This window comes from Rhamphochromis longiceps, linkage group LG12 (assembly GCF_057381845.1).
Source record: "Rhamphochromis longiceps isolate RC_006_pf linkage group LG12, R_longiceps_female_GT1.1, whole genome shotgun sequence".
Lineage (NCBI taxonomy): Eukaryota > Metazoa > Chordata > Actinopteri > Cichliformes > Cichlidae > Rhamphochromis > Rhamphochromis longiceps.
Window position 1 is genome coordinate 25,722,064 of NC_140568.1, and position 26,400 is coordinate 25,748,463.

At 40.3% G+C, this 26,400-nt stretch overlaps 1 protein-coding gene across 2 annotated transcripts; it reads left to right on the plus strand.

Moving 5' to 3' along the window:
• The first annotated feature begins 192 nt into the window (after nt 1-192).
• kif2a (kinesin family member 2a) lies at nt 193-25,955 on the plus strand. Of its 2 annotated transcripts, XM_085425353.1 has the most exons (22): nt 193-387; nt 14,247-14,341; nt 16,106-16,228; nt 16,993-17,047; nt 17,916-18,032; nt 18,272-18,316; nt 19,647-19,747; nt 19,859-19,954; nt 20,039-20,093; nt 20,185-20,347; nt 21,026-21,116; nt 21,246-21,309; nt 21,396-21,487; nt 21,573-21,715; nt 21,931-22,135; nt 22,314-22,424; nt 22,520-22,587; nt 22,865-22,990; nt 23,797-23,944; nt 24,571-24,672; nt 24,794-24,929; nt 25,017-25,955. In XM_085425353.1, the coding sequence occupies exons 1-22, from the start codon at nt 327-329 to the stop codon at nt 25,100-25,102; spliced, it is 2,283 nt and encodes a 760-aa protein (XP_085281479.1). In that variant the 5' UTR covers nt 193-326; the 3' UTR covers nt 25,103-25,955. The 2 variants fall into 2 exon arrangements, with proteins under 2 accessions (XP_085281479.1, XP_085281480.1); XM_085425354.1 differs by lacking the exon at nt 18,272-18,316.
• Nucleotides 25,956-26,400: the final 445 nt, after the last annotated feature.

Genomic DNA, 26,400 nt, shown 5'->3' on the forward strand with positions numbered 1-26,400 from the left:
ATGTACAAGTAAAGGTAATAGTTTTTGCAATTAACTTTAATGGGAAATCCAATATTTTACAGGAACAGCCTATGATTAAAGAAATAACAATTATAAACACTGTAGTAAATGCAATGCTTTTATGAGCCGCATAACGTTTTTATTTTGAAAAAGCTGACCGGAAAGAAACTGCTATTCTTGGTAGGTACGTAATGCTCTTGACGTAATGCGTAATGCTGCCACTGACTGCATCTTCCTCCCAAACCAAAGACTGCCAAAGAAGCTGATTTTACTCGGCTTACAATAAGTCTCTAGTCCTGTATTTGTTCATTTTTAAGTGATGTAGAATGGCGTCTGGCTTTGGGAAGATAGTCGTTGGTACCTATGTGGAGATAAAACGCAGCGATGGTAAGTTTCACCCTGTCTATTTATTTTTCCCGTCGCGATGTGTAAGTTGTTTGGGGATCTTTGTTGCTGCGCTGCTGTTGAATATAGCAACCGTTGTTTCTGGCTGCAGAGCGTAACGCTAGCTGCAGATTCATATTAGTTGTCAGGGCGGAGAGTTTCAGCACGGCCTAAGCCTTTGAATGGGCGCCTTACCTTTGTTAGCATGCCCATTCAGAAGATATTTCCCGATACCTCTAGATTCTTATCATTAGATAACAGCAAATGTCTTTGATTGGAATTTATCAAACATACAAACATATTAACTCTAGCGCCACCTAGTCTCTTAAATTATTTATTATAACAGGGAATTCAAAATTATAATTAGCCAAGCTAGCGGGATTGCTAACCCGGTTAGCTTAGCTAACTAACGTAGACGGCAAGATTAGCGTTAGCTTATGGCTAGCCAAAGGCTGTGTGCTGTTTCCCGGCTTCACACAGCAGTGGCTCTGCAGTAAAATCGGTTTCGTTAACATGCACTTTGGTTTTTGGTTATATTTTATCCCCGCTTTCTTTCATTGTTAGCTTATTAAATGCTCTGTCAATAAACCGAACCGCTAGTTGTTATGGAAACCCTTTTGAGGTCTAAAATCCTGTATTAATATTGTCTTTTATCACGGTCATTTGCCATAAAAATACATTTGTAATAAGAGCATATACGTAAGCCATTTTTTATAACTCTTTCCTTTATTTCCTCTATTACTCTTGGTATTGCATGGGTCATAAAAGATGATAGTGTTTTATTTAATAGAGGCAATGCCAAGGATATATAATTGTAGATAGTGTAACCTTAAATATGAGGCATCTACTGATGCCCTCGGTTTTCTGTAGTGGTACTACAAATGTAGCCATAATAGCTTACAAAAAAGGGGGGTTAAACTGCATTCACATGAGCTGAAGTTGTTTCTGAAGGCTAGCAGATGAGTAGACCGAGAAAAGGGAGAGGCTGGTTGTTGTATGACTCTCCTTTCTGTGAATGCCAGCTTTATTCTTGCTGCTCTGTGTAGTTGTTCGGCATTGCTTCAGGGCTATAGAGCCAAAGATGACACAGAAGTTTGTGTCATTCCTGCTGGTCCTTTTGGGACTTTGCTACACCCAGTGAAATTGTTTTGCAACAAACCCTCAAACAGCACCAATCTTGTACACAAAGCACACGGGAATAAGCTTGAAAGCTAGTGCCAGAGGTGTGCTGCAGCCACTGGTGCTGGTTAGTATCATTGGTAATGTCCCTAAATCCATAATCTCTGTCCTAAGATCAAGAGTGAGATGTGAACTAGATGCACAGCAGGGCTGCAGAAAGAACCAGTTCTGTCTGTCTGGTGTTGTATCCAGAGCAGGGATTGCCCTCTCTCTCTCTCTCTGGGGACTGGTTCAGATTCAAGCCAGATTCATGCTATTAGCCACCACCCCATCTGTTGCAGCCGGCTCCCTCTGTTCTGCCAGGACTCACTCGCTCCCTCTGTGTTTTTTCCATTTCATATTTATTCCTGTTGAGAGCTAGGTCTTATAGAAAATAATTAGGAGCAGTTTAATTAGACTACCTCCAGTCATCAGAGGATGATGTGTGCACCTTTAAAGGTATTATACTCTTAATTGTTCCTGGATATCAATATTGAGTATTAATTTTTGGGCTTTCCTCTTTTCTTTTTATCTTTTTTGTTTGTTTGTTTGTTTGTTTTTAAGTAAAATATTATGGTTTGGCATTTTATATATTTTAAAGTCTTTCAGAGCAGAGTGGAGTACCGGAGAGGCAAGGGTCTGTGTGGTGTTTGTACACTACATCATTTTTTTCTGAATGTGTGCCATGTTGATATGGTTTCATTAATAGGTGTCTCTGGTTCTGTGGGTGAAAACGATGCTTTGAGGGTTTTGTTTATTCCACAGGCTTAGCAGAACTAGAGCACCCCATTTTAAGCCCCTTCTGCTCCTGGGAGGTGTCAGTGTACCCATTCAGCAAGGTTTTAGTAAAAAAGTGGGGCACTTGATGGGGGATTCAGTAAAACAAGCCCGGTTGTGACTTGGTATTTCAGCTCTTTTAAGTCTAAGGATACAGTGTATGTCTGTGAGGAAGATGTAGGCAGCCGTTAGAGTTTATTAAAGTCTGGGGGGGAAATAAATATTCCCGTCTTTGGCAAGGTCAGAGAGTACAGCTGCACAATAGCTCATGTGGATCTTGTAGATGTACAGTGTCTGGACGTATGCTGTGTCCTTGAAACCTGTCCGTTTGGGTCTGTAGCTTTGCAGAAAGAACGGTAGGATAGTTTCCAGTTAAGGAAATTTGTCACTTCTCGATTATTAAAAGGCATGTCTGCCTTGCCATTTGAAAGTAAATGTAATAACAAAAATAATAATTTTACTTTTAATTAAATCAATAAATCGTTTTTTAATACCTATGCTGTTAGTACTTTAAAACATGCGTTTCTGGGTACAACAGGTTACACAAGCTCCTGATGTTCAGTGTTGTGTTTAGTGCCATTTACTGCTATTGAGGTTCAGTTTACATAGTTCCTGCCACTGCTAACAGCAAATGTCTACAAGCAGCACCATTGCTTAGCCTCTTCATGGGAAATGTCTTGTACTGTTGCATTATGGGTTCATCATGACTGCCTCTCTTGGCATTTGCACTCACTATAAGGCTCAGTTAAACAGTCTCGTCTGATAGCAGAAAAGACGAATTGCTGGCATTTTACAGTGAAGATCCAACTGTTGGCTCATTGACACAACAAACAACTTGCAAAGTTAGCAGACTTGGGAGGAAAGTGATCACTTCATCAGTTTCAGCAGGATCATATGACAGTTACACTGCCTTAGTGTTATTCTTGTGTTTGTGGGTTGTTATGAATGAGCCTAAAACAAGCCTTGTCCTTATTATATCTGAACCTAATGACCTGTGTAAAATTGACATTTAGAGTGAGACGAACTTTATCCACTCAACCCCTAGTACCTGTTGAGCATTGTGTCATTTAGCTGTCACTTTAATGTAACAGATCTACCCCTTTTATAATAGTATAGTTCAAGGACTTCGGTTTGATATTTATTGGGCATTTTTTATAACAGTATGTATAATAGTAGGGAGGTCTGGCCATTAATAGGTGTATTGTACTGTATTTTAAGAGAACTTCTAACTGGAGATGTGGTGTTCATGGGTGATTAAAATAACAATTTGGCTGATGATTGATTTGGAGGGGGAGGGGGTTGTTGCTATTTATTTCCTCCTTTGTGTCTGGGAAATAAATACATCTCCATCTCTGTAATAAAAAACAGAATAGTGTGTTTATGTATCATTTAATCCATTCATTTTCTTAACCACTTATCCACTGAGGTCAGCGTTAGGGGTGGATCTATCCCAGCTGTCGCAGTGTGAGAGGCAAACTAGACCCTAAACGGGTTGTATCGCAGGGCCAGCACAGAGAGACAGACCAGCAAACACTCACAGTTGGACTTGGACTCACTGCAGTCGCTCTCAGAGATTGTTAGAGACTCATAAATAATTGCTGTGTAATTTATAAATGCAGACAGACAGTCTGAATGAGTCTTTGTCAATGAGCACAACTCAAGGGGACTCAGCTTAACTGGCTGCCAGTTGATTGTATTCTGGTGATATTCCTGTAGATCAGGAAGGTTACTGAGACCAACTTTAATAATTATATGTGAATTTCTTCCTATGTAGACAGCATTTTTTGATGATTCATCACAGCTAATTACTTTATTATCAGAAACTGATTGGATGTAATTGCTTGCTTGATCCCATTCAGTCACAGGCTGATAGCATGCTGACTCGGTCTTTTTGGCACCATTTATGTCCAGGCTTCACTGACAGTGTTGGTGTGCTTGACAATCTCAAAATAATAACTAAAGTGTACTTAATTGTGTTAACTTTTAACTTCATGGCCGCCTTCTTTATTTAACTTTGAGTTGAAAAACGGCCATAAATCAGAATATATGTTACTGCAGTACTCAGCATGCTGAAAAATGTTAAAAATTGTCATTGTATTGTATCATTAATTAAGTAATGTGATAACATCGTGCGGTGTCTGTTGGTTACCACCTAAGTAGTACATGTATCGGGCTGCAGATTTTCTTGTGTAAAATTATATTTTTGTTGTTGCTATTATTATGTTTTAGATAATTATTGGTTATTTATAACCCCTTACATTCCATATTGTTTCATTTTTAAATTTCAGATTTACATATTATAAAATAATAGGACATTTGTCTCGTTTTATCAAAGTAGTTTGGGCGAAGTTGTTCTCTTCTCTGCTGCTGTTACTTATGCACCAAGTAGTTTATTGAGTCTGATCGCGATGAAGCCACAGGAAGTCTGTGGTCGGTGGCTTGCTGCTTGACATTGGCAAAAGCAGGCAGCCGTTTTTTTCCAGGGTGGTTAGCAGGATGGAGCAGTGATTTGGAGAGCCATGCTTAGCACAGTTGTTTCCATAAATCCTCTGAGTGCTGCTACTCTTGGAGGTGTGACATTTAATGTCACATGTCTCTTCCCCCCAGTCACTGTATAATTTAGCTAGATTTTTTTTCAGAGTCTATCTTTCCAAAGACCAGTTTTTGTGGATGAATGTAGTTTGTGGTGGACCAATACCTGTGATAGGTCACCCATCTGGTTATGAGTAGCACTAATGGAAACAGAACTTTTTATAGCTTCTGACACCCAAGAGTGTTTTTACATATCGTTCTTTTTAGAAGACGCAAACTCAACAATCTTAAAGTGGACCAACAAAAGAGAAATTAGTTCTTTTTGTGTTTATAGTGTGATTGCATTTTAAACAAAGACCTGATTTTTCTGGTACCCTTCAACTCTGACTCTAGGTCATCTTCCTGTTCACTCTTTAGAGCCCTCAGACCTCGACTCCTCGACTGTTTTTGGAGCTTTTTCTAACTAATTAAGTAACTAATTAATTAGTACAAGTATAGTGTTAGTACTTTTACTTGGGTAAAGGATGTGAATACTTCCTTCATTACAGTGCAAGTTGATGTGTATGAGGAGAAAACGGGCAGAAATATCTTGTTACCATTCAGGGCTCGTGCCTAGGGTCCAAAGCGACCTAGTCGTAACAGCCACACAGGATCTTAGAGTAGATCTGTCTACTCCAGTCAACCCTACAGACAGTTTGTTCCTCAGACTCGGTGCCAACCTCCATCAAAGCTATAGACATCGAAAATGTGACGTAATTTCCGGAGTAAAACCGCAAAGGATTGTAGGTACAAGTGGCTAGCGCGCACGGGCTATTACAAGACAACAGTTACAGAGATAAACGGAGACACAAAGAATGGCAAGAAGCTGTATTATTAACTGCCATAGCCAGTCGCATGACAGCCACTGGAAGCCGATGGGTAAAGCGATCAGTCACATGGTCTGTCGATCTCTATTGGGACATTTTTATTACAGTGATCCCTCGTTTATCGCGGGAGTTACGTTCTAAAAATAACCCGCGGTAAGTGAAATCCGCGAAGTAGCCAACTTTATTTTTTACAATTATTATAGATGTTTTAAGGCTGTAAAACCCCTCACTACACACTTTATACACTTTTCTCAGACAGGCATGAACATTTTCACACTTTTCTCTCTTGTTTAAACACTCTCAAAGTTCAAACCTTCGTAGAAAAATAAGTGCGGTATTATACAATGAAACCAAAGGCACCCGCCGGTGACAAGTCCCACTGCTAGTGATCGAAGATATATGTAAATTTGATAAGCCGAACGCATTCTTTACTGTACAGGAGACACTGCATGAGATTGATTGACAAATTGAAATTGCACAAAAAAAAATCTGCGAAACAGCGAGGCCACAAATAGTGAACTGCGATATCGGGCTGGGCCATATTATACCGTTCACGGTAATACCAGTACAATGTTAGGCAACGATAAGAAAATATTGCGATAGAATATGGGTAATACGCGCATGCGCAGTGCCTTTGTTTTCATACGCACATGGCCGAAGAAGCATGGCAGCAGCGGAAAATGAAAAGGGGGAAAGCGGATCATTGAATGAAACGGATGGAACAGAATCGGTTTATAAAAATGGTGCAACTTCAGTGATGCAGAACTGGTTTGGTGTTCATCCATCAGATACCCACCAAAGCACTTTTTTTTTTTTTTTTTTTTTGTAGAACATGCAAGCGGACCGTCATTATTACCGTATATGTCGGACTAAGGTGCTTGTAAATCTGGGAGTAATCTGGGTCCAAAACTCCATCCGTTTCAGGTCCCAAAGTCAAACGAACACTGTGGCACACTGAGAGTTAAGAACTGTCTAAATTCTTTCATCTTTAATAAAACAATCACGATTGCTGCTTAACAGGTGTAACAATTAAGTTTAACATCCAGGCATCCATGAAAACAGACTTTATTACATTTACAGGAGTTAGAAGTTAGCAGGAAGTTAGCGGAAGGTAGCTCGCTAGTTTCGCTAGTTACCTAACCATGGTATACCATGTTCTGACTGAGAGATTTCTGAAAAAATTAAAACTTACAGCTCTGCTATCACTTCCAACATAAATGAAGACAGAAAACGAAATAGCAGTGACGTTTGTAGGGTTACTGAAGTTGGACTAGCTGGTATATAATGATGTGCTACGTGATCGCTAGCAACACAGCTAAGTTAGCATAACATAAACAGTGAAGCTGGAGGATGAACGCAGTGGCGTGTCCAACGGGGTGGCCTGGGGGGGCACAGGCCACCCCCCCAACCAGACTGGCCACCCCAGGTGCCACCCCGAAGCTAAAACAATAAAATTTAATGAAATATCAAATGTACGATTATGGTTTCACAGTGAAGCTCAGATATTCGAGGGTAAGTGAATGCAGCACCGGCTTCTGCACTATGAGCATCATGTTAGCAAAGGTAGGAGAGCCAAGCACGAAAGACGGCACTGCGGAAAACATTTTTTCGGCGAAAGATTAACAAGTTAACATAGCTGGACTAGCCATCAGACGTTTGTATGGTGGGCTGATGACTTATTTATTTATTTATTTTTGTAACGGCATGAACAATGAGAGGTGGTGGATTGGCCAGATGTTGGCCGATGTGTAAAAATAACTCAGTTGTTTGGTGGTGGCTATGGCGGAGCTTCCACAGAGGCAACAGGTGGATGAGGGAAGGTGAGGCAGGAGGAGAGCCCCGAGGTGGCCGTCGGTCCAAGTGTCAGGTGAACTGAATTTCAGGTAAGAAGTTATGACCTGCAGTCTATCTGGGTCAGATATAAACCAAGTTTAGGTGGAGTTTATTTTCGTTGTGCTGACTTTTTACAGTCAGTTACAATACCTCATACTGCGTGAGCTAGCATGACGCGTTTCTATACAGCTGTTCGGTTGCTATGATGTTACTGATAGTGAACTTTATTTTATTCATAAGGTTAGTTAGTAGAGTTGCCAACAGCTCCTTAAAAAATGGAATGGTCCCTCATTCAGAGAAAATATTACGCGTTTCGTATTGAGCTGAGAAGAGACACAGTTTGTCCCGTACTTTAGCTAGAATGGAAAAAGACACAAAGCTGGAGTTATTCTGTATTTACAGCTGCCTCTTCTCTTATCTCCCCCCCCCCCTCTTCTATTGCTACTTCAATCATGAAACTGATCAATGATCAGCTGATCGTCTCTCTTGTTTGTTTATCGCCCACTTTGCGTCAGAAAGAGGAAACCAGCGGATGTTGCGCTAAACAACAGCAGCACGTTTAAGCTTGATCAGCTGTTGTTAGAATTTATTTAATATTAATTTCTAGTATCAGCTGATGTTTGCTGGAGCCACAGCTGTAATAATAATAATAATAATAATAATGGATACTTTATTGATCCCCATGGGGAAATTACTTGTTTTTCTCTGCATTTGACCCATTCACTCAGTGAAGCAGTGGGCAGCCCACTAAGCAGGCGCCCGGGGAGCAGTGTGTAGGGACGGTACCTTGCTCAGGGGTACCTCAGGGTAGCCGTTAAGTGGATTCGAACCGCCGACCTTCCGATCATGGGGCGACCACTTTACCTACTGAGCTATCCCTGCCCCTAAACCTGCTGGTCATGATATCGGTTTGGATATGTGGTGAGAGGGAAACGTGAAGATGAAACCAGTCGATGTCCTTACTGAATCATCAGAGCTGAACAGGTGATGGAGAAACAGGTTTACCTTTTAGGTGACATGAATGAGTTGAAGGGAAGTTATGAACTGTTTCTGAGAGACAAATAACACCAGGATCCTTTTTTAGGTAGCTGACAGCTGGTAACTGTGCAGGGGCGGGTCTAGCAAAGTGTTGCCAGGGGGCCAGGTAGGGCATTAACAGGGAGAGGGGGGCACAAAGTTTTTATCTGACGTAAAATGTATAGAAATCATACATATACCAACAAGACTGTACATCACTGTCACAACAGCATTTGTTTTCATTCAAAGGCTTTATGGCTTTAATACCTGGTGGGCCGGTCTGTAGTGAAAATGCCCAATTTTTTGTCCTAGTCCAGCCCTGCAGGTTAATACTGGCAGTGTCACCATGCCAGCTGACTGTATTTCATCATCAGTCAGTGTTGTTCTTTATACATCAATATTACCAAAGTTTACCATAAGGCAGCATATAAAGTATTTACTTGCTTTCAGGTGTTATTCAAATGTTAGTCTTTTCATTTGTTTCCCCACTTTTTTCCTGTTTCAAAATCAAACACCAGTTTGTGAGAAGATTATCTTCTTTTTTTTTAACAGGCATTGGTTTTGCATTGGTTAATTTGCCAATTGTATGTTAAAAATGTTCGTATTTTAATATTCAAAAATGTTTTTGCCCAAAACATATGTGCTCTACATGTCAGTAAAAATACTATGCAAATATTGATGTCCTTGACTGCTGAATAAACACTGACTGATTGTATCTCTTGTACTTTATCAACGCAGTATCTAAAAACTTTGCACCGTAGTGGTTAAAATCTCATTCTAATAAGAGTTAAAAGCGCATTCGGTTATTAGGTTTACAGGGTTATTGAATTATGGTTAACGGTTGGTAGAATTGTTTTTAACATTATCTGCCAATTACATCTGCCACCCTTCTCCAAATCTGTGCCCCTACCTGGCCCCCCCAACAAAAACTTTCTAGACACGCCACTGGATGAATGCTAATACTTTTCCACTCGATAAAAGTTAACATGAGGGTTCCTGATGGTTAGAGACAAATGCAATCGCATGGCAGGATGCAGTAAACGGACCAAACTTCAGTCAGGCGAACAACTGAGATAATCCATCCACAATACGAAGTTAGTCATTAATATACTGCAACAACATGGGAATAGTGCAGCTGTGATAGAATACAGCATTAATGAATCAATGGTACAGAAGTGGAGGAAACAAGAAGAATGAGTTGAATAAAGTTTGATTTATCTGACTGCTTTGTTTCGCATAATGTGCCCTATAATCCCGTGCACCTTATGGTCCGAAAAATATCTATTTGACTTTTTTATTTGGCACACTGCAGTTTAATGTTGCAAAGCACCTCTTTTTAACTTTAGTGGATATTTTACATGGTTATGCTCAGGATATGTCAGCCCATTTCTACTGGAAATGCCCTTTGGTTAAACTTTCAGCAAGGAATTTGCATTTGCACTGTTAAATTTTTATATAGCTTTAATGAAAATAAAAAACAGCTGCTTGTTTAAGTGAAAATAAATGGATGTTTTTGTTTTTGCGCTAGTAAAGTTGTAGAGTTGTATTTTGTATTTTGTCTCACATCAATTATATCGTTAGTTATATCGTTATCTCAAATTTTCAAATATATATCGTGATAAATATTTTTGGCCATATCGCCCTGCTCTACTGCGATATAGTGGGGGATGACTGTATACTGTTGGTAAACATCTGATCAGCAGTAGAATAAAAAAAAAAAAAAAAAAGCTACATGTACATTTCCTGTTTAAATTCATGTCTATGTTTGGATTAGTTACTATTATCATTACTGCCTGTATGGAAGTTTTCTATAATAGCATGTGGCTGATTTCTCTGATAATAAAATGTGAAAGCATCTTGCCTGCTAATAACAAAACCAAATGAATTGTAGTATAAGTTTCTCTTGTAAGATAAGCTGTCATTGCACATGAACATGATACTTAAATCAATTAATAATTTAATTATATATCTATCCATCCAGCTGGGAGGTAATGACAACAACAACAAAAAAACCCTTTGTGTTTACAGGTGACAGATTACATGAACCACAATGAGTGTTCAGAAACTAAATTAGTTTTGAGGGCTGAAAGGGACCAAGTATAAAACCACTCTTACATTTTAAAACTTTGTGATTTATTGTAAATCAATTTCAACTCATTTTTTTTTTTTTTTTTAGGGTGGGGGGTTGGGTTAACTTTGTTATTCTGTGTATTTTTGTGGCTGTTTGTATCCTCTATAAATGCACACAGGAATGGCTCAAATACTGGATGTCCACATCTTGCTAAATCACCAAAATTTTAAGGAAATAACGCTATCACAAGTGCGCGATATATACCTAACAAATAGAACATATGCATTCTGTTGAATAAATGGCTGCCCTGCGAGAAAATCATTTTCCCTGCTTTTTGCAAATGTGAAACATTTGTATGGTAAATTGATCAAATGTTCAGCACATGAGAACACTGAAAGCATCTTTGCTGGCCTGCTCTCTTTGTGTCTCTAAATAATGGATACTGGAGCTTAGATAGTGAAGGGATTTTGCAGCATGCAGTTGGATCTGCACAGGCAGAAATGGGAGGGCTGAGCAGCTTTTTTTCTTTTTTGTCCTTTTTCTTTTTTTTTTTCTCCAGCTGTTAGTATTGCAGTGTTGAAGACAGAGGGGCGGAGAGAAGCACAGAGGCTAACAGCAGCTGCTCTCATCTCCGTTATCCGAGTCTCGCTAACGTTTCATTATCAAACCTCCTGGTCTGAACTTACCAAGATTAGCCTCAGCCTGCTGCCTTCCTCTCACAAGAAACCCAATTTGTTCAGTCACTTACAGAACAATGGAAATGAAATAAAAGCCTCTGTTGGTGAGCATAGGCGGGTTTTGTGTTGGTAACATTTCACTGAAACGCCTGCATTATCTGGAACTAGATTCTTTGTTTGTGAGGATAAAGGTGAATATAAGCTTATATAATTAGTAATGAAATGGTTTAATTGAAGCTAGGTTAAATGTATATGGCATAATAATAAAAAAGTTGGAGCACAACACTTCAGAAACAGAACTGAAAATGTAAAATGTATAGAATACATCAGTGGGTCGTCACACAACAATTATAATATAGCAGGGGTCGGCAACCCTAAGCACGCGTGCTACAGTTGGCACGCGAAGGGTTAACTGATGGCACGACCATAGCTGGACTGGTCATCGGGCATACCGGGCATTTGCTCGGTGGGCGGATGATTTTTTTATTTATTTATTTTTTGTAAGGGTATAAAAAATGACAGGTGGTGGATTGGCCAGATGCTGGCCGGTGTGTAAAAATAACTCGTTTGGTGGTGGCTATGGCGGAGCTTCCACAGATTCAGTAACATTATCAAGTGGTGGAGGCTGGTAGGTGGATGAGGGAGAGGGGAGGCAGGAGGAGCAGAGACCCGAGGCGGCCGCTGGTCCGAGTGTCAGGTGAACTGAACTTCAGGTAAGAAGTTATGACCTACCTGTCTATCTGGGTCAAATATAAACCAAGTTTGGTGTAGTTTATTTTCATTGTGCTGACTTTTTACAGTCAGTTACAATAACTCGTACTGCATACTAGCTAGCATGACGGAGTTTTCATCAGCATTGTTGTAGCGAACTTTATTTTATTCATAAGGTTAGTTATTAGAGTTGCCAACCGTCCCGTAAAAAGACGGAGTCGTCCCGCATTCAGAGAAAATATTATGCGTTTTGTATTGAGCTGAAAAGGAACAGTTTGTCCCGGACTTCAGCTAGAATGGAAAAAGACACAAAGGAGTTATTCTGTCGTTATGCTGCACAGCTGCCTCTTCTCTCCTCTCTCTCCTGTTGTTACTTCAATCATGAAACTGATCAATGATCAGCTGATCAGCTGTACTCTATTGTTTGTCGCCCACTTTGCGCCAGAAAAAGGAAACCGCCGGACATCGCGCTAAACAACAGCAGCACGTTTAAGCTTGATAAGCTGTTGTTAGAATTTATTTAATATTAATTTCTAGTATCAGCTGATGTTTGCTGGAGCCACAGCTGTAAAGCTGCTGGTCATGATATCGGTTTGGTTATCTGGTGAGAGGGAAACATGAGGATGAAACCAGGAGATGTCCTTACTGAATCATCAGAGCTGAACAGGTGATGGAGAAACAGGCTTACCTTTAGGTGACATGAATGAGTTGACGGGAAGTTATGAACTGTTTCTGAGAGACAAATAACACCAGGATCCTTTTCTATGTAGCTGACAGCTGGTAACTGTGCAGGGGCGGGTCTAGCAAAGTTTTGCCAGGGGGCCAGGTAGGGCATTAACAGGGAAAGGGGGGCACAAAGAAATACTTTCTTATTCTCATTTAAAATGTCTGGCTGTTATTAAATAATTATCTGAAGCTTACAGCCAAAGTTTTTATCTGATGTAAAATGAATAGAAATCATACATATACCAACAAGACAGTACATCACTGTCACAACAGCGTTTGTTTTCATTCAAAGGCTTTATGGCTTTAATACCTGGTGGGCCGGTCTCTAGTCAAAATGCCCGGGCTGATTTTTTTGTCCCAGTCCAGCCCTTGGCACGACACGCAGTGAATTAATCTGAGAAGGTGCATTAAAAATAAATGGCCAGGCCAGCGGTGCACATCGCAAATTAGCTCGGATAGACACATTCGTTGTGCTCGAGACAGAATTCACAATGTGTTTTTGGGACTTTCAGGTGTATGGACCAATGTTTTCTTTTCTGATCAAACCAGAAATCTTTAATGAGCAGCTGAATTTGTCTCGCATTAACTGGCTGAGTTAATGCCAGTTAATGCAACATCGAAGCAGCTGGAATCCATAGCTGTGCATGTTCATGGAGCTTGCATTTTCACCTGCTGGACATCACTACCTGACAAGTTTAACTGTCTTCAGAACATTGCAGAGGCCTTATTGACAGTATTTGGCTCTACATATCTGTGTGAGCAGATTTTCTCTCATATGAAGAGTGTCCTCAGGTAGCCGTCTGAATGCTGGACACTTGGAGACCTGGTGTCTCTGAGTGGGAGACCAGAGATCACATTAACATGTGTATCCCTGTATTAACAAACATGCCATATTGGCCCAGTTTATTTTACTTATTGTTGTGAGGAGACCATAAATAGCATTTGTATTTTCTGTTGTACAGTTCATTTGCTGTTATGGATAAAAATGTCTTTTTTTGTTTCAAAATAGCTGATAACTATTCGCTGATAGCTGCCAACATCTGCGAACAAATATAATTCTATAAAGTGGTTCTATATAGTGTGTAACTGTTAATATAGAGTGTTATTAAATTTATTGCTAATGCAATCATAAAATTTTAGATGGCACTCGTCATCAGAAAGATTGCCTACCCTGTTATATAGTATATTATTTAAAAACATATTCTTTAAAGTCAGTGTATATCCAAATAAAAACAGTTTTATTTTAACAAGACTGCATGCAGATCTGATCATGGTAGCAGGTGATAATTAGACCTTTTTATATTTCATAAATCATGGGGTTTGAATGGCAAATGCAACAACGTTATGTTGTTGTTGTACTTACTAAACAATAAAATGCTTTTAATTTTCCATAGCACTACAGTGATTTTTGTCCCAATATTTTCTACCTTCAGCTATTTATGTTTTTCTGCTAATCTGATGTTTGAGTTCATCTTATCTCTGGTGCTTTTACAGGACGTATACATCAGGCGATGGTGACCTCACTTAACGAGGACAATGAGAGCGTCACAGTGGAGTGGATAGAAAATGGAGACACAAAGGGAAAAGAGGTAAACCACTATTTACCACCGTTTTTTTAACCTCTTAAAGCTTCCTTAACAGCACAAAGTGCTTTTTATTTTCCAAAGAAATGAATAATAGATCCAAAAGCATTCAGGAGCTGCTGTGATTATGCAACTAAGCTGCATGTTCAACCACACATCACCCCTTGCACACCCTGCAGCTCTGATCACATGTAGACAGTGTGAAAATTTAACAGTACATCTGGCGGCAGGCTTGCTGCATCACATTTTCATAATTATTTTTCATGGACATAATAAAAAGCACAAAGATAAGCAGAATTATTTATATAAAAATGTCTGTTTCTGCATTTGGTTCAGCCCTGTCTTTGGAGCACATACGCACAGTCCAAATAAGACAATAAAAAATACTAGAAAAAGCATTTCCTACCAAAAATGCAATGTGAATGCTGCAATTTGAAAATGTTGCCTGAAATGTTTAAAAATATTTGAAATATTCAAAGCTGAATTTGCTAAATCAGCTTAATTGCAAAAGATTAGCAAAATATCGGCCAGCAACAGTACCAAAAACTGAAAATATGCGAAATAAAGCGAAAAAGGTACCAAAACTGAGCTTCAAAAATGCTAAACTTGGAGCTGAAGCTCATCAAAATGAAAAATGATCTCAAATGAGAAATGTTTATCCATAAATGTTTAGCCGTGTGACGATTTTGACATAACTTCCTGTGTCGCTAGACACAATCTTTGTGGTGCGTCGGCCGGTCGTGCACCTCTTGATTATTGTAAGGAGTCATCCCAGTTGTGTTTAAGACACAAGTCTATGATCATGCCGGTTATTAGCTGAATTTTAATCATAATCCTGCACAGAAGCTCAGAGACATACAAACACACAGAGGGAGATGTTACAACTGTTTGAAAACTTTAGTTTGTGGAAAGAACTTTAAACAAAGCAACCACTGCAGAGGATGGCAGCTTCAGGCTGTTTACTTTTTCCCTCCAACAAAACAGAAAGAGAAATGAGAAATTGCTGAATGACACTGGATGAAAGAGGACACAGATGGCTATGTTTTGATGTATATCTTATACATGTAAGGCAAACGATTTGGGCATGAAAAAAAGAGAAGTTTTTTCACATTATTCTTCTAGCACCGTTTAAAGAGCAGGAGATGTCATCACACAGTGGTGGCAAAATGCCATAAAAAATTGAATTCTTCATAAAAGCACACTTCTCCAGAAAAAGCTGAACATTTTGATACCAGAATGGTTTCTGTAGCACAAAGTATGCAGAAGTAGTTAAGTGCAGGAGGATCTCAATAATGTGAATGCTTATACAGCGTGCACATTGCCTAGATTTTTAAAGTATAAAAACGAATGAGAAAGTTGGAGCAAGTTGTCCATTAATTGCAGCATTGATTCTCAGCCCATCAAAATGACAAAGTGTCCATGGAGCAAGTCTGTCTCTGAGCTTTTTCACCCATGGTGCGTTGGTGAAATTTACAGTACAGAACTTTAAAAATTACATTCAGCAGCAGTTTTAGAAAGTGGTCAACACCCTTTGGCTTTACTGCAATAAATCTGATGAATAATTTTGACTACTCAGCACACAAGAGACATCCAAGTTTAAATATAAGCACTTGGGGGTAGTTTGAAGACTCTTGTCCACCTTAATTATGTACAAAACTGGTCGCATTTAAGCCCTTTTTAGGCTTTTGTGATGCACTGTATTTTCAAACTGACTGAACACCCTGTCATAGACAGAATCACTTGACTTTATGCTGCTCTGTTTCTGGACAGATTGACTTGGAGAGTATATTTGCACTTAATCCAGATGTGGCTCCAGATGAAGAAATTGCCCCTAGTCCAGAGACCCCACCCCCTCCTACACCCACATGTGTGAAGGTCAACAAAATTGCAAAGGTGAGTGGTGCTGTGTGACCTTATGAGCACCTAAAGGTGTAGCGTGTGATTTACATTGCTCAGAATTGCAGCTCTTTGTTTTGTCACCCTCATCCCTCATTCACGGGCTAGCACCCAGGCTTCCTCGGGTGACCTGTGCGGCTCAGTATGATGGATCTTTTTATAGAACCTCGATCCTTCTCAGGAACCAGCTAACTGGTCCTGTTAATTACACCATGTGTCATAAATATAGACTAACAGGTGAGAGTCTTCAGTGGTTTTTTTCTTTCTAAATTCAGTAAATATTTAGGGCTCAAGGTTCCCACCATCCTTTTGTCTCACCACCAGCCCACCCAGACTCAAGATTGTTTTTGTGTGTTTTGCGGCGTGAGCTGTATCATCACGGTTTTTCCTTTGTCAGAGATCTAACTAGAATTTTAGTAAAGTCCAATTTTAAATTGTTACTTACCCAGTACTGAATATTAGACATTTTTGTCTGATATTCACATTTGTCAAATGATCAGAAATTACAGGAAAATTTCTGCCAGTGAGGGAACAGGGTACTGTTGCACCTGTGCCGCTCTGTGTCTCCATCTGTGCCACACAGTATGGCTTGCAGCATGTGGATACATTAACCACCCGCCTCCAAAAAAGCATGTGTATTTCTGTATTTTTGTATGCAGAGTACTCACGATAAGAAAAGTCTAGAACTTTGTGACAACAAAAGTAGGAATCACACTAACTAACTCAGTAGTCATTTCTCTTTATTTGGTTTCCCCTCACAGAACCGACGGACGATAGCACCTCCTAAGAATGATACTCCATCCAGAGATAATAGAGGTTTGAGGAACTGCAACATTATCCTCACATATTTATGGTGGTTTAATTGTTATTGAAATTTTTGCTTTCTATGGATTGCTATTTTTTGTTTGTCAGTCTTTGTTTTGTTTATTTCCATCATGAGTTTGCCCACTTTAGTTTAGCAATTATTTTACTAGAATGCAAAAAATCTGTGGGGTTTTTTGTTTTTGTTTTTTGTCCATCAACTCTTCCTGTGCAATCAGGAAGAACTAACTTCCTGATTGCAAGCAGCAAACACTGGTCAAACAGTACTGTAGTATGGACAGGCAGTAGTTGTTTAAATGTAAAATTGATAGTTTAATAGAATATGTTCTCCAATGCAAACATAGTGACTCCAGTGTAGTCGTTTACACTTTTGGCAAACAAGAAAAAGCTACCAGGAGGAGACACAAATCCCTTTGGTGGAGCATCAGTACGGACACCCGGTGTTTTAAAAAAAAAAAAAAAAAAAAAAAAGATTAATAAATAAATACTGACTAATCCATTTATATATAGAACTACCCACTACTTTCAGCTACTTCCTTATTTATAAGAAAGCATTTTTCTGAAATACAAACATAACACTCACAGCCTTATAGTTTCAGTACACGTGAACCATCCACGTTTGTTGTGCTAACAAATTTGACCAAAGTAAACATATTCTGGGTATTTATTCATTATTATTATTATTATCTTTTTTTTTCTTTCCTCCTCCTTCCTCCTTTTTTAATATTCATTCATTTAATTATTTTGGTGTAAGGGTTTTGTTTTTTTTGGGGGGGGGGGGGGTTTGCTGTTAGTGTTGCTTGGTAGTGGCATTTGGATCAGAGATATTTGTATTTTAATCTTTGTGGTGTTGTGTCTTAAGCAATTCCAACCCGGGCCAGACCTCCACAGCCTCAGCAGCCAGAGCCTGCTCCACCTCCTCCATCGCAGCAGCCTGCACAGCCCACTCAGGCCCAGACACAGCAGCAGCTACAGAACGGTAACAATCATGACATTTGTCAAGAAAATGATCATTTCAAGAAACCAGTTTTAAGCAGTTGGCCAAAAGCTTCTAGCCTAATCCCTTTATGTAAATGTGAAGTATAATCCATATAAGATTTTTCTTTTTTTTTTAATCCAAATATACTGTCAGCGTTAGTAAAAATGCATCGATCGCACAAAAGCATACCATCAAAATCTTTTAATGTCGTGTCTTTGTTGACCACATGTTCATCACAGAGTCCTCACATCAGCCGCTATCCAGAAAGGAGTTTGGACAGCTTTGTATGTATCACCTGCATGTTACCCCTGCCCTCAGTGCTTCACAGTGATTCTGATAGTTTCCAATAGAGTCCGATAGACCGCTAGTCAAACAAGAAGATCGCTCAGCCAAATGTCTGCCACATACTGCTCAGAGCTGTTGTGTGGACAAGAAGCAGCACACTCACAATCCATCCAGCAGACAGGCTTTCTGGGTATTAGGAGGGGAAAAAAATCGTGGTGTCGTTTGGCTGTGCTGCTTTTTTTTTTTTGTGTGTGTCTGGTTTCTGCTGAGTCACACACGGGCACACACGTGGAAGAGCCTGCGGTAATGTGTGTTACGTCTCTGGGCTCAGACAGCAATGATAGCCTTTTATTCAAAGTGCTCGCTGTCATTTGGAAGGCTGAGAGGATGATGTGAACGCCTTGTCCCCCCTCCTCACCCCCTCAGCTCCCCTCCACACAGACTGAATAGCCCATAAGCAGTAACGGTGCTGAGTTCGTCTTATATTTCTTGTCCCGGTGCTGACCCAGTTCATCTTCTCCTCACAGATTAGAGCAGATTATTAATCCCTCTGCTCCGATAGTCTGGGTTTTCAGGGACTGGAGCCAGCAGGAGGCCAGGACTGTGTCACAAGGCTTGGGCTGGGCTTTGCAGCGGGAAGCTGGGGCTGCAGCGGCGAGCATTGAGCCGGGGCTAATCGAATAACATAGTTTTGATGAACTCTGCATTGAATTAAAAGTGGCTTTTACTCACATGTTTGCTAACTTGTGTTCCTTTATAATGGTGACTAATAGTTTGATTGACCTGAAACAAAACTAATCTGGGGGTGTGGTGCTCGGGAGCTTTGGAATAACCTTCTTAAGACGATCATTCTTGATTTGAAACAGCCTCTTACTGTAATCAGACTGGATTAAAACAGTAATGCAAGGCACATATCCTGCATTGTAAGTGTTTTTTGGTTTTGTCTTTGTTTTTTTAAATTTTCCTTTCAGAGGTCACATGTCCTGTTGTGTTTGAGGACACAAATAAAAATAAAAAGGTGTTGAAACACAGTGCTGCAAAGGCCTTTTGTTGGTTATGTAGAGCAAGCAGCTAATGTTATGCGGGAGACACTGTGTGCCAGCCGCTGCATCCGGGTGTGTAGTAGCTGTATCACTGCTCTGCTTTGTTGGAGCCAGCCCAAGGTTTCTCTGCTGTTTAAATAAAGGCCAACAGAAAGGAAAGCTGATAGAAGACGCTGGGAAAGTAGTAGAAGTGACATATTGTAAGCGAGATGAAAGGGGAAGAGAAAGCTGTTGATACATGATGTGAAAGCTGGGAGAATTACTGTTTTTCTTTTCTAAATGGCAGCACGAAGGAAGTCAAACTGCGTGAAGGAGGTGGAAAAACTTCAAGAGAAAAGAGAAAGACGCCGGCTTCAGCAGCAGGAGCTCAGGGAGAAAAGAGCTCAGGTACACTGATGTTGTTCTTCTTTTTTTTCTTTTTGCCATAGAGTTGTTTACATTGAAGTGAGTATCTATTTGACATGAGAGTAATTGTCATGTTGTCTGTCTGTCCTTCAGGAGGTGGACACCACCATCCCCAACTATGAGATCATGTACATGATCCGAGATTTCCGAGCCAGTCTAGACTACCGGCCCCTGACCACAGCAGACCTGGTGAAAATTCTTCTTCGCTCCTGATCGGTAAGAATTGACCTTCATCCAAAGTTTAATAAATGTCCTTCTCATTGCACTGCCCAGATTGAAGAGCACAGAATATGCGTTTGTGTGAGGAAACGCCCACTCAACAAAAAAGGTGAGGTCTTTGATGAGTTTCGCCTCATGTTGCGTGCTAAGTACTTTTTTATATTGTTGTATTTGAAAGTGTCGCCTCTGCTGTGTTTCAGAGTTGTCCGTGAAAGATTTGGATGTGATCACCATTCCCAGTAAGGATGTGGTGATGGTTCATGAACCTAAACAAAAAGTGGACCTGACCCGCTACCTGGAGAACCAGACCTTCCGCTTTGACTACGCCTTTGACGACAGCACCACAAACGAGATGGTTTACAGGTTTGTGACCCGAAGCGACATCTGAGCTGTTAGATTTATTCAATTTCAAGTCAGATTCATATTATGTGACGCAGCACATGATAAGCCAACCAAAGACACAGACGGAGAATCTCTGCCAAGCAATGGCGCACAATCAAGAACAACCAGACTTTCCAGTATTTGCAGTGTTTGTCTTAGCTTAGTTTTGAGAGATGTTTGCAGACAGCTATGTCTGGGGGAAAAAATTGTTGAACGGTTTCTGATGCACAAACTACAAATGAACAAGTCAGTGTTTTGCCACAAATTATCGGCTAGGGGAAGGAAACCCTGGATCAGCGCAGCCACACTCATTGAGGGGTGCGACCTGGCCACTCGGCCAGCGGAATTTGACCGAAATGTGTTGATTGTGATCGTTTTATGGTTTTTTAATCATTTACAAACATTCTACAAATGACTGTTTATCTATTTGCATTGTTACTAAACCAAACTAATTCAAATAACAGCCATAGTTTGACATTTTCAAGTTGCAAATTCATAGATAATAAAAAACTGAAATCTGTTTTTTTTGCATGTTAATATAATTCCTTTAGTCAGAAGAAAGGTGACTAACAAACAAAATTAGATGAATGAATTGTTAATATTTTATGTATAAATTTGGGGATGGAGTAGCGCATGACTGTGTTTTGTCTTCTCCTGCAGGTTCACAGCCAGACCTCTTGTGGAAACCATTTTTGAGAGAGGCATGGCCACCTGCTTCGCCTACGGACAGACAGGCAGTGGAAAAACACACGTGAGTTACAATTAATGTGCCTTTAAGAAAACAGAAGGCTTTTATCCTTGTAGTTGGAGTGCATCTTATATAATTTGTGTATAAAATACATTTTAACTTGTATATATTTATTTTTTCATTGTGTCACAGACTATGGGTGGCGATTTCTCTGGGAAAAACCAAGACTGCTCTAAAGGAATTTATGCATTAGCTGGTAAGCACATTAGATGTAGCTCTTTGTTGACTGAAGGATAAGTTGGATCTGTTTTGGAATTCGATCTCTCGTGTGTTTCTATGCAGCTCGGGATGTATTTCTCATGTTGAAGAAACCCAGCTACAAAAAGTTAGATCTACAAGTGTACGCAACTTTCTTTGAAATCTACAGTGGGAAGGCAAGTGATGTGTGATCATTTTTTTCCTTCTTATTTTTTTCTGAAGGAGAGATTTTATTTAATGCTGACAGAACTGTGTTTGTAGGTGTTTGACCTTCTGAATCGTAAAGCTAAGCTGAGGGTATTGGAGGACGGGAAACAGCAAGTGCAGGTGGTGGGGCTGCAGGAGAAGGAGGTCAAGTGCACAGAGGATGTCCTGAAACTCATTGAAGTGGGAAACAGCTGCAGGTATGACAGCAGGAACTTTCTCAGGAATTCCAAGACTTTGTGTTCTTGTATTTGATCAGTGATCAGATCAAAACTCTGAAATTCGTTTATTGTCATGCAGACGTCGTCTAGCACAATATTCATGTTCTTTGGGGATGTTATTCCTTCTCCTGAAGTTATTAATTTTTTGCCCTCGCTGCTGCTGCTTCATCATCATCTTGATCACCCCCCAAAAGAACATCAGGGCAGACGTCCGCCAACGCTCACTCATCTCGCAGCCACGCCGTTTTCCAGATCATTCTCCGGAGGAAGGGGAAGATGCATGGAAAGTTCTCCCTCATCGACCTTGCGGGCAATGAGAGGGGGGCGGATACATCGAGCGCTGACCGGCAGACTCGTCTGGAGGGAGCAGAGATCAACAAAAGCTTGTTAGCCCTGAAGGTCTGTGTGCAGTGAAGGGATAGTGGAGTAGCTCCTTCCCAAGTGTTGGCTACCACTTCGTTTTTTTGTTGTTGATTTGTAAAATAACAAAGAAATGTCATGTATACTTTTTCCATTTGTAAATTTTTTTTTTTTTTTTTTTTTTAATTTACCAAGTATGTCTCTCTTGTTGTTTCAGGAGTGTATCAGAGCTCTGGGTCGTAACAAGCCCCATACACCATTCAGAGCCAGTAAGCTCACCCAGGTCCTCAGAGACTCCTTTATTGGGGAAAACTCACGCACATGCATGGTCAGTCCTCTGTCTTTGGCCATGTTATCAAATCTCTTCCACAGGTTAATAAATATGAAATAAATCTGAATGACATATTCTGTTTTTTGCTCCAGATTGCAACCATTTCTCCTGGGATGACATCCTGTGAGAACACACTCAACACACTACGCTACGCTAACAGGTGGGGTTGAGATAACCCACTCCAGTGATTTAGACAGTATCTTCTTGCTACAGGAACTTCTTGGATTATTCACCTTTATGAAATTTTAGCTCTTTTGGATTCCTCTGTAATGTCCAGTGGCTTTTATAGAATCTGAAATTAGCTGTACTACTCCAAATTTCTCTGCTTACTCTTGTTCGTTCTGACTCTTGTATCCTCTTCCCCTTTTTTTCCTACTTTCTTTCCTTCTTGTTTCCCGCCCTCTGCTGCTCTGTGTGCTGGTATGATGACTGTTTAGAGTGAAGGAGTTTGGGATTAGTCCGTCAGATATCCCCTTCTCCCAGAGCGGTCAGGGAAGCCGCCCTGAGCACTCGCCCACCAATACCTTTGAGTATGATGACTTTGCTCCTACCTCTCCCAGCAGGTCAAGCACTCCCCAAAGCACAGCACCACACGCACAAATACACACAGTGCATGCTGTCCCTTTGTGTATCTAATGCATTATAGAACACACCCATGAGCTCATTTATCAGCTCCTCACTGCGCTACACTTCCTGTCTTCCCCTTTCTGTTTTTCATCTGCATGTTTTGATGTGATTCATCTTTTCATCCCTGCTCTGACTTTGATCTGAACTGTAGACAAAACTTTTTTTTTTTTTAAATTGTGTTGCTAAATCCTGAAGAACAATATGTCTGTCTGTCTGTCTGTCTGTCTGTCTGTCTGTGTGTGTGGGTGTGTCTTTTATTTGCTCTGTTGTTTCATCGCTGTTCATGCCCCGGATGTCAGGGATAACTGCGATAGCTGGGTGTGATAAGTCAGAATGCTGGTGCAAAACTCGACTTTTAGCTGTTTGGCAAATGCATCCACGGTGAGCTTTTGTTTGAGCCAAACACTCAGCGGGTAATCCCTTATCCCGGCCGTAGTCCTAATTAATTGGCGCTGGCACCTGCAGGTTGGGTACAGTGCTGTAATCCCTCATCAGCTCATCAGCTCTGCGAGAGCCTAGTTAAACATGAGCTCTGAACACCCAGACTCCAGTTACCATGAAAACTGATATCTGGAAATTGAGCATTGTCATCTGTGCCTGTGCATGACATCACTGCTGTCATGAAGCTGCCATGCTGCACAAACCATGAACCGCAAACCAAACATCAGCCTTGTTAAGAACAGGTCTGACCTGTGGTCGCTGCGATCTGATGTGTTTCTTTATTTCTTCTTTTGGTCTGCAGGGTAAAGGAACTAACGGTGGACCCCAACCAAGTGATGGAAGGGGGACGCCCCAATATCCATGCTGTCAACCAGCTGGATCTCTTGGATGAAGAGTGGCTGAGCATCTCACCACAAAGAGACGACCTTAAACTTCTCTGTGAGCAGAATGTAAGTGCTCACAGTTGATTCTTTGAAGCACAAATCAGACTGTTTACATCTGGAACTTATATCTGAAAATAGGGCTGCTGTGGAACAGGAGGTAAAACAAGGCTGTATATTACTCAGTAGTTCAGTCCCTGACTCCTACAAGGGGCAATGAGTGCAAGATACTGGTATATGAGCACTAAATAAGTACCAGCCTATTTACCATATCGCAGCTGCCACGTATTTCACTACCCCTACACTACCCCAAGTGTTTTTGGATTAACATTGAAACTTTTATTTATCAGTGATGAAGGTGAGGTCCACTGATAACCAGATTTCAGAAATGATCTCTGTGCTGTAGCTTTTTGTTAAGTATGTTTAATTTAACAATTTTAAGAAAATTAGATTTTTGACTAAAATGCGTCATACAAAAGAGTGAGATAATATAATAATAACACAAATAGAAGAACTCAGTCTGGTTTAAAACCCAAATTATAAACGTGGGTTTTTACTCAGGTTTAAAGAATATTTGTTTGTTGGAGACATCGTGACGTATAAAGGGAAAGAAGCCACAGTTTAGAAGTAGCTATTTAAAAATGCCTGATCTCCTTTGTTTAAATCTGGATCTTCTGCTGGATCTGTAAACACAGGAGGAAGAAGTGTCTCCTCAGCTCTTCACCTTCCATGAGGCCGTGTCACAGTTGGTGGAGATGGAGGAGCAGGTCCTAGAGGACCACAGAGCTGTTTTCCAGGTTAGAAAACACTCCAGCTCTCCTCGTTTCTTTCTTTTTCTCATACATACTTATATGAATCCAGATAAATTGCAGCTCCTGACAGTGAATTTATAACTTCTCTTTGTTCTCCTCTGAGCAGGAGTCTATCCGGTGGCTGGAAGATGAAAAGGTGCTGCTGGAGATGACGGAGGAGGTGGATTATGACGTGGAGTCTTACGCCACGCAGCTGGAGCAGATCCTAGATCAAAAGATAGAAATCCTCACTGAGCTCCGAGGTATGCCTGAAACATCACTTAACAATAGAATAAAGCCATCCTGCTACATTTTTTAAATGTGTGAAATGCTTTTGCTCTCCTCAACAGATAAAGTGAAGTCATTCCGCTCTGCACTGCAGGAGGAGGAGCAAGCCAGTAAGCAGATCAATCCCAAGAGGCCACGTGCTCTTTAGAGTCTGAAGAGGTTTAAGTGGCATGTTGAGAAACATAACCACTAGATGTTTGGCACAAGTCGAGCTGACGCTAGCAGCTGTGAAAACACAAATTAAAAGACTGTCTAATGTACCAACAGGCTCAATGAATATCGTTTGTTTTGATCCCTCTAGTAACAGAAACTGGCTCTCCACTCATTCTTTGGTCTTGTTAGAAAACTGGAAGGAAACTAGTTTTTATTTCCTTCCACTTTAGATGATTTTTTTTAAATGGAGAATGTTTAGTTTCCTTTCCTTGTACTTAAATTATTTTTCTTTTATACCCGTTTGTACTTCCTTTGAACTAAAACTTTTCGACCGGTTTTCAGAGGAGATCTCAGTTGAACATGCTTCGAAGTTTACTACACAAAACCAGTATTTGATTTCTGGTTTGCTCTGGCTGACATTTCTGCATGTTCACTCTGTGATAGCTTATGTTCACCACTGTTTCATGGTCCGGGGGTCCCCCCGGTCGGCATCGTAAAGTCATACTTCATTGTAAGTAATCTCTTCTCCCTTTCCCTTCCTTCTCAAAGTTTTTACCAGTTTGGAGGAAGCGTTAAACCACATTGTGTTTCTTTCCTTCTGTCATCCCTGACAGATTTTTACTTGTAGTTTGCTACAGTCTGTGCCATGTGGCAACTGACTCAAAAAACTCTTAATGTAAAACATGTTTTCCACCCATTTAACACTTTGTTAAAAAAAAATGGAACTAGAAAAACTATTAATAAATGTATAGTGAAGATCACTGACCTATCATTGGTTATGTTGCTCAGTGTTTGCACCAGATGTAATGCTGGAAGAATTAATAAAAAGTCATGTTTCATTTCAATGACTTCTGTGACCCAAATTATCTTTATTTGCCACAAACATAAAGTCAAGCTTGAGTAGAAATTGAGCGTCTAAAGGTGGGCTCCGCTTCACCACCTCGAATTTGACTGCGCTACTTTAAGTTTTCCCATCAGTGCGAGTTTAACACAACCGTATCTCTGCGCTGTCTGGATTCACTTATCCTATCGCTAACGATCAAGATAAGCAGTCACACAAAGCTGGTTATAAACTGGCTAAGTTAACCCAAGGTTTCCCCTGGGGTGGTGTTAGCGGTATCTGACTAATCTAAAAGTTTCATGGCTCATTTTTCTTCCACATAAAATGACTCCTATGAGTGTCACCTGCTCCAATCAAGAGATTTTATCAGATGATAAAATGATTGTCAAAAATCTATAAAGAACAAGAACCCGTGAATCTGTGATTTAGCGCACAGACCAGTAAAATAAACA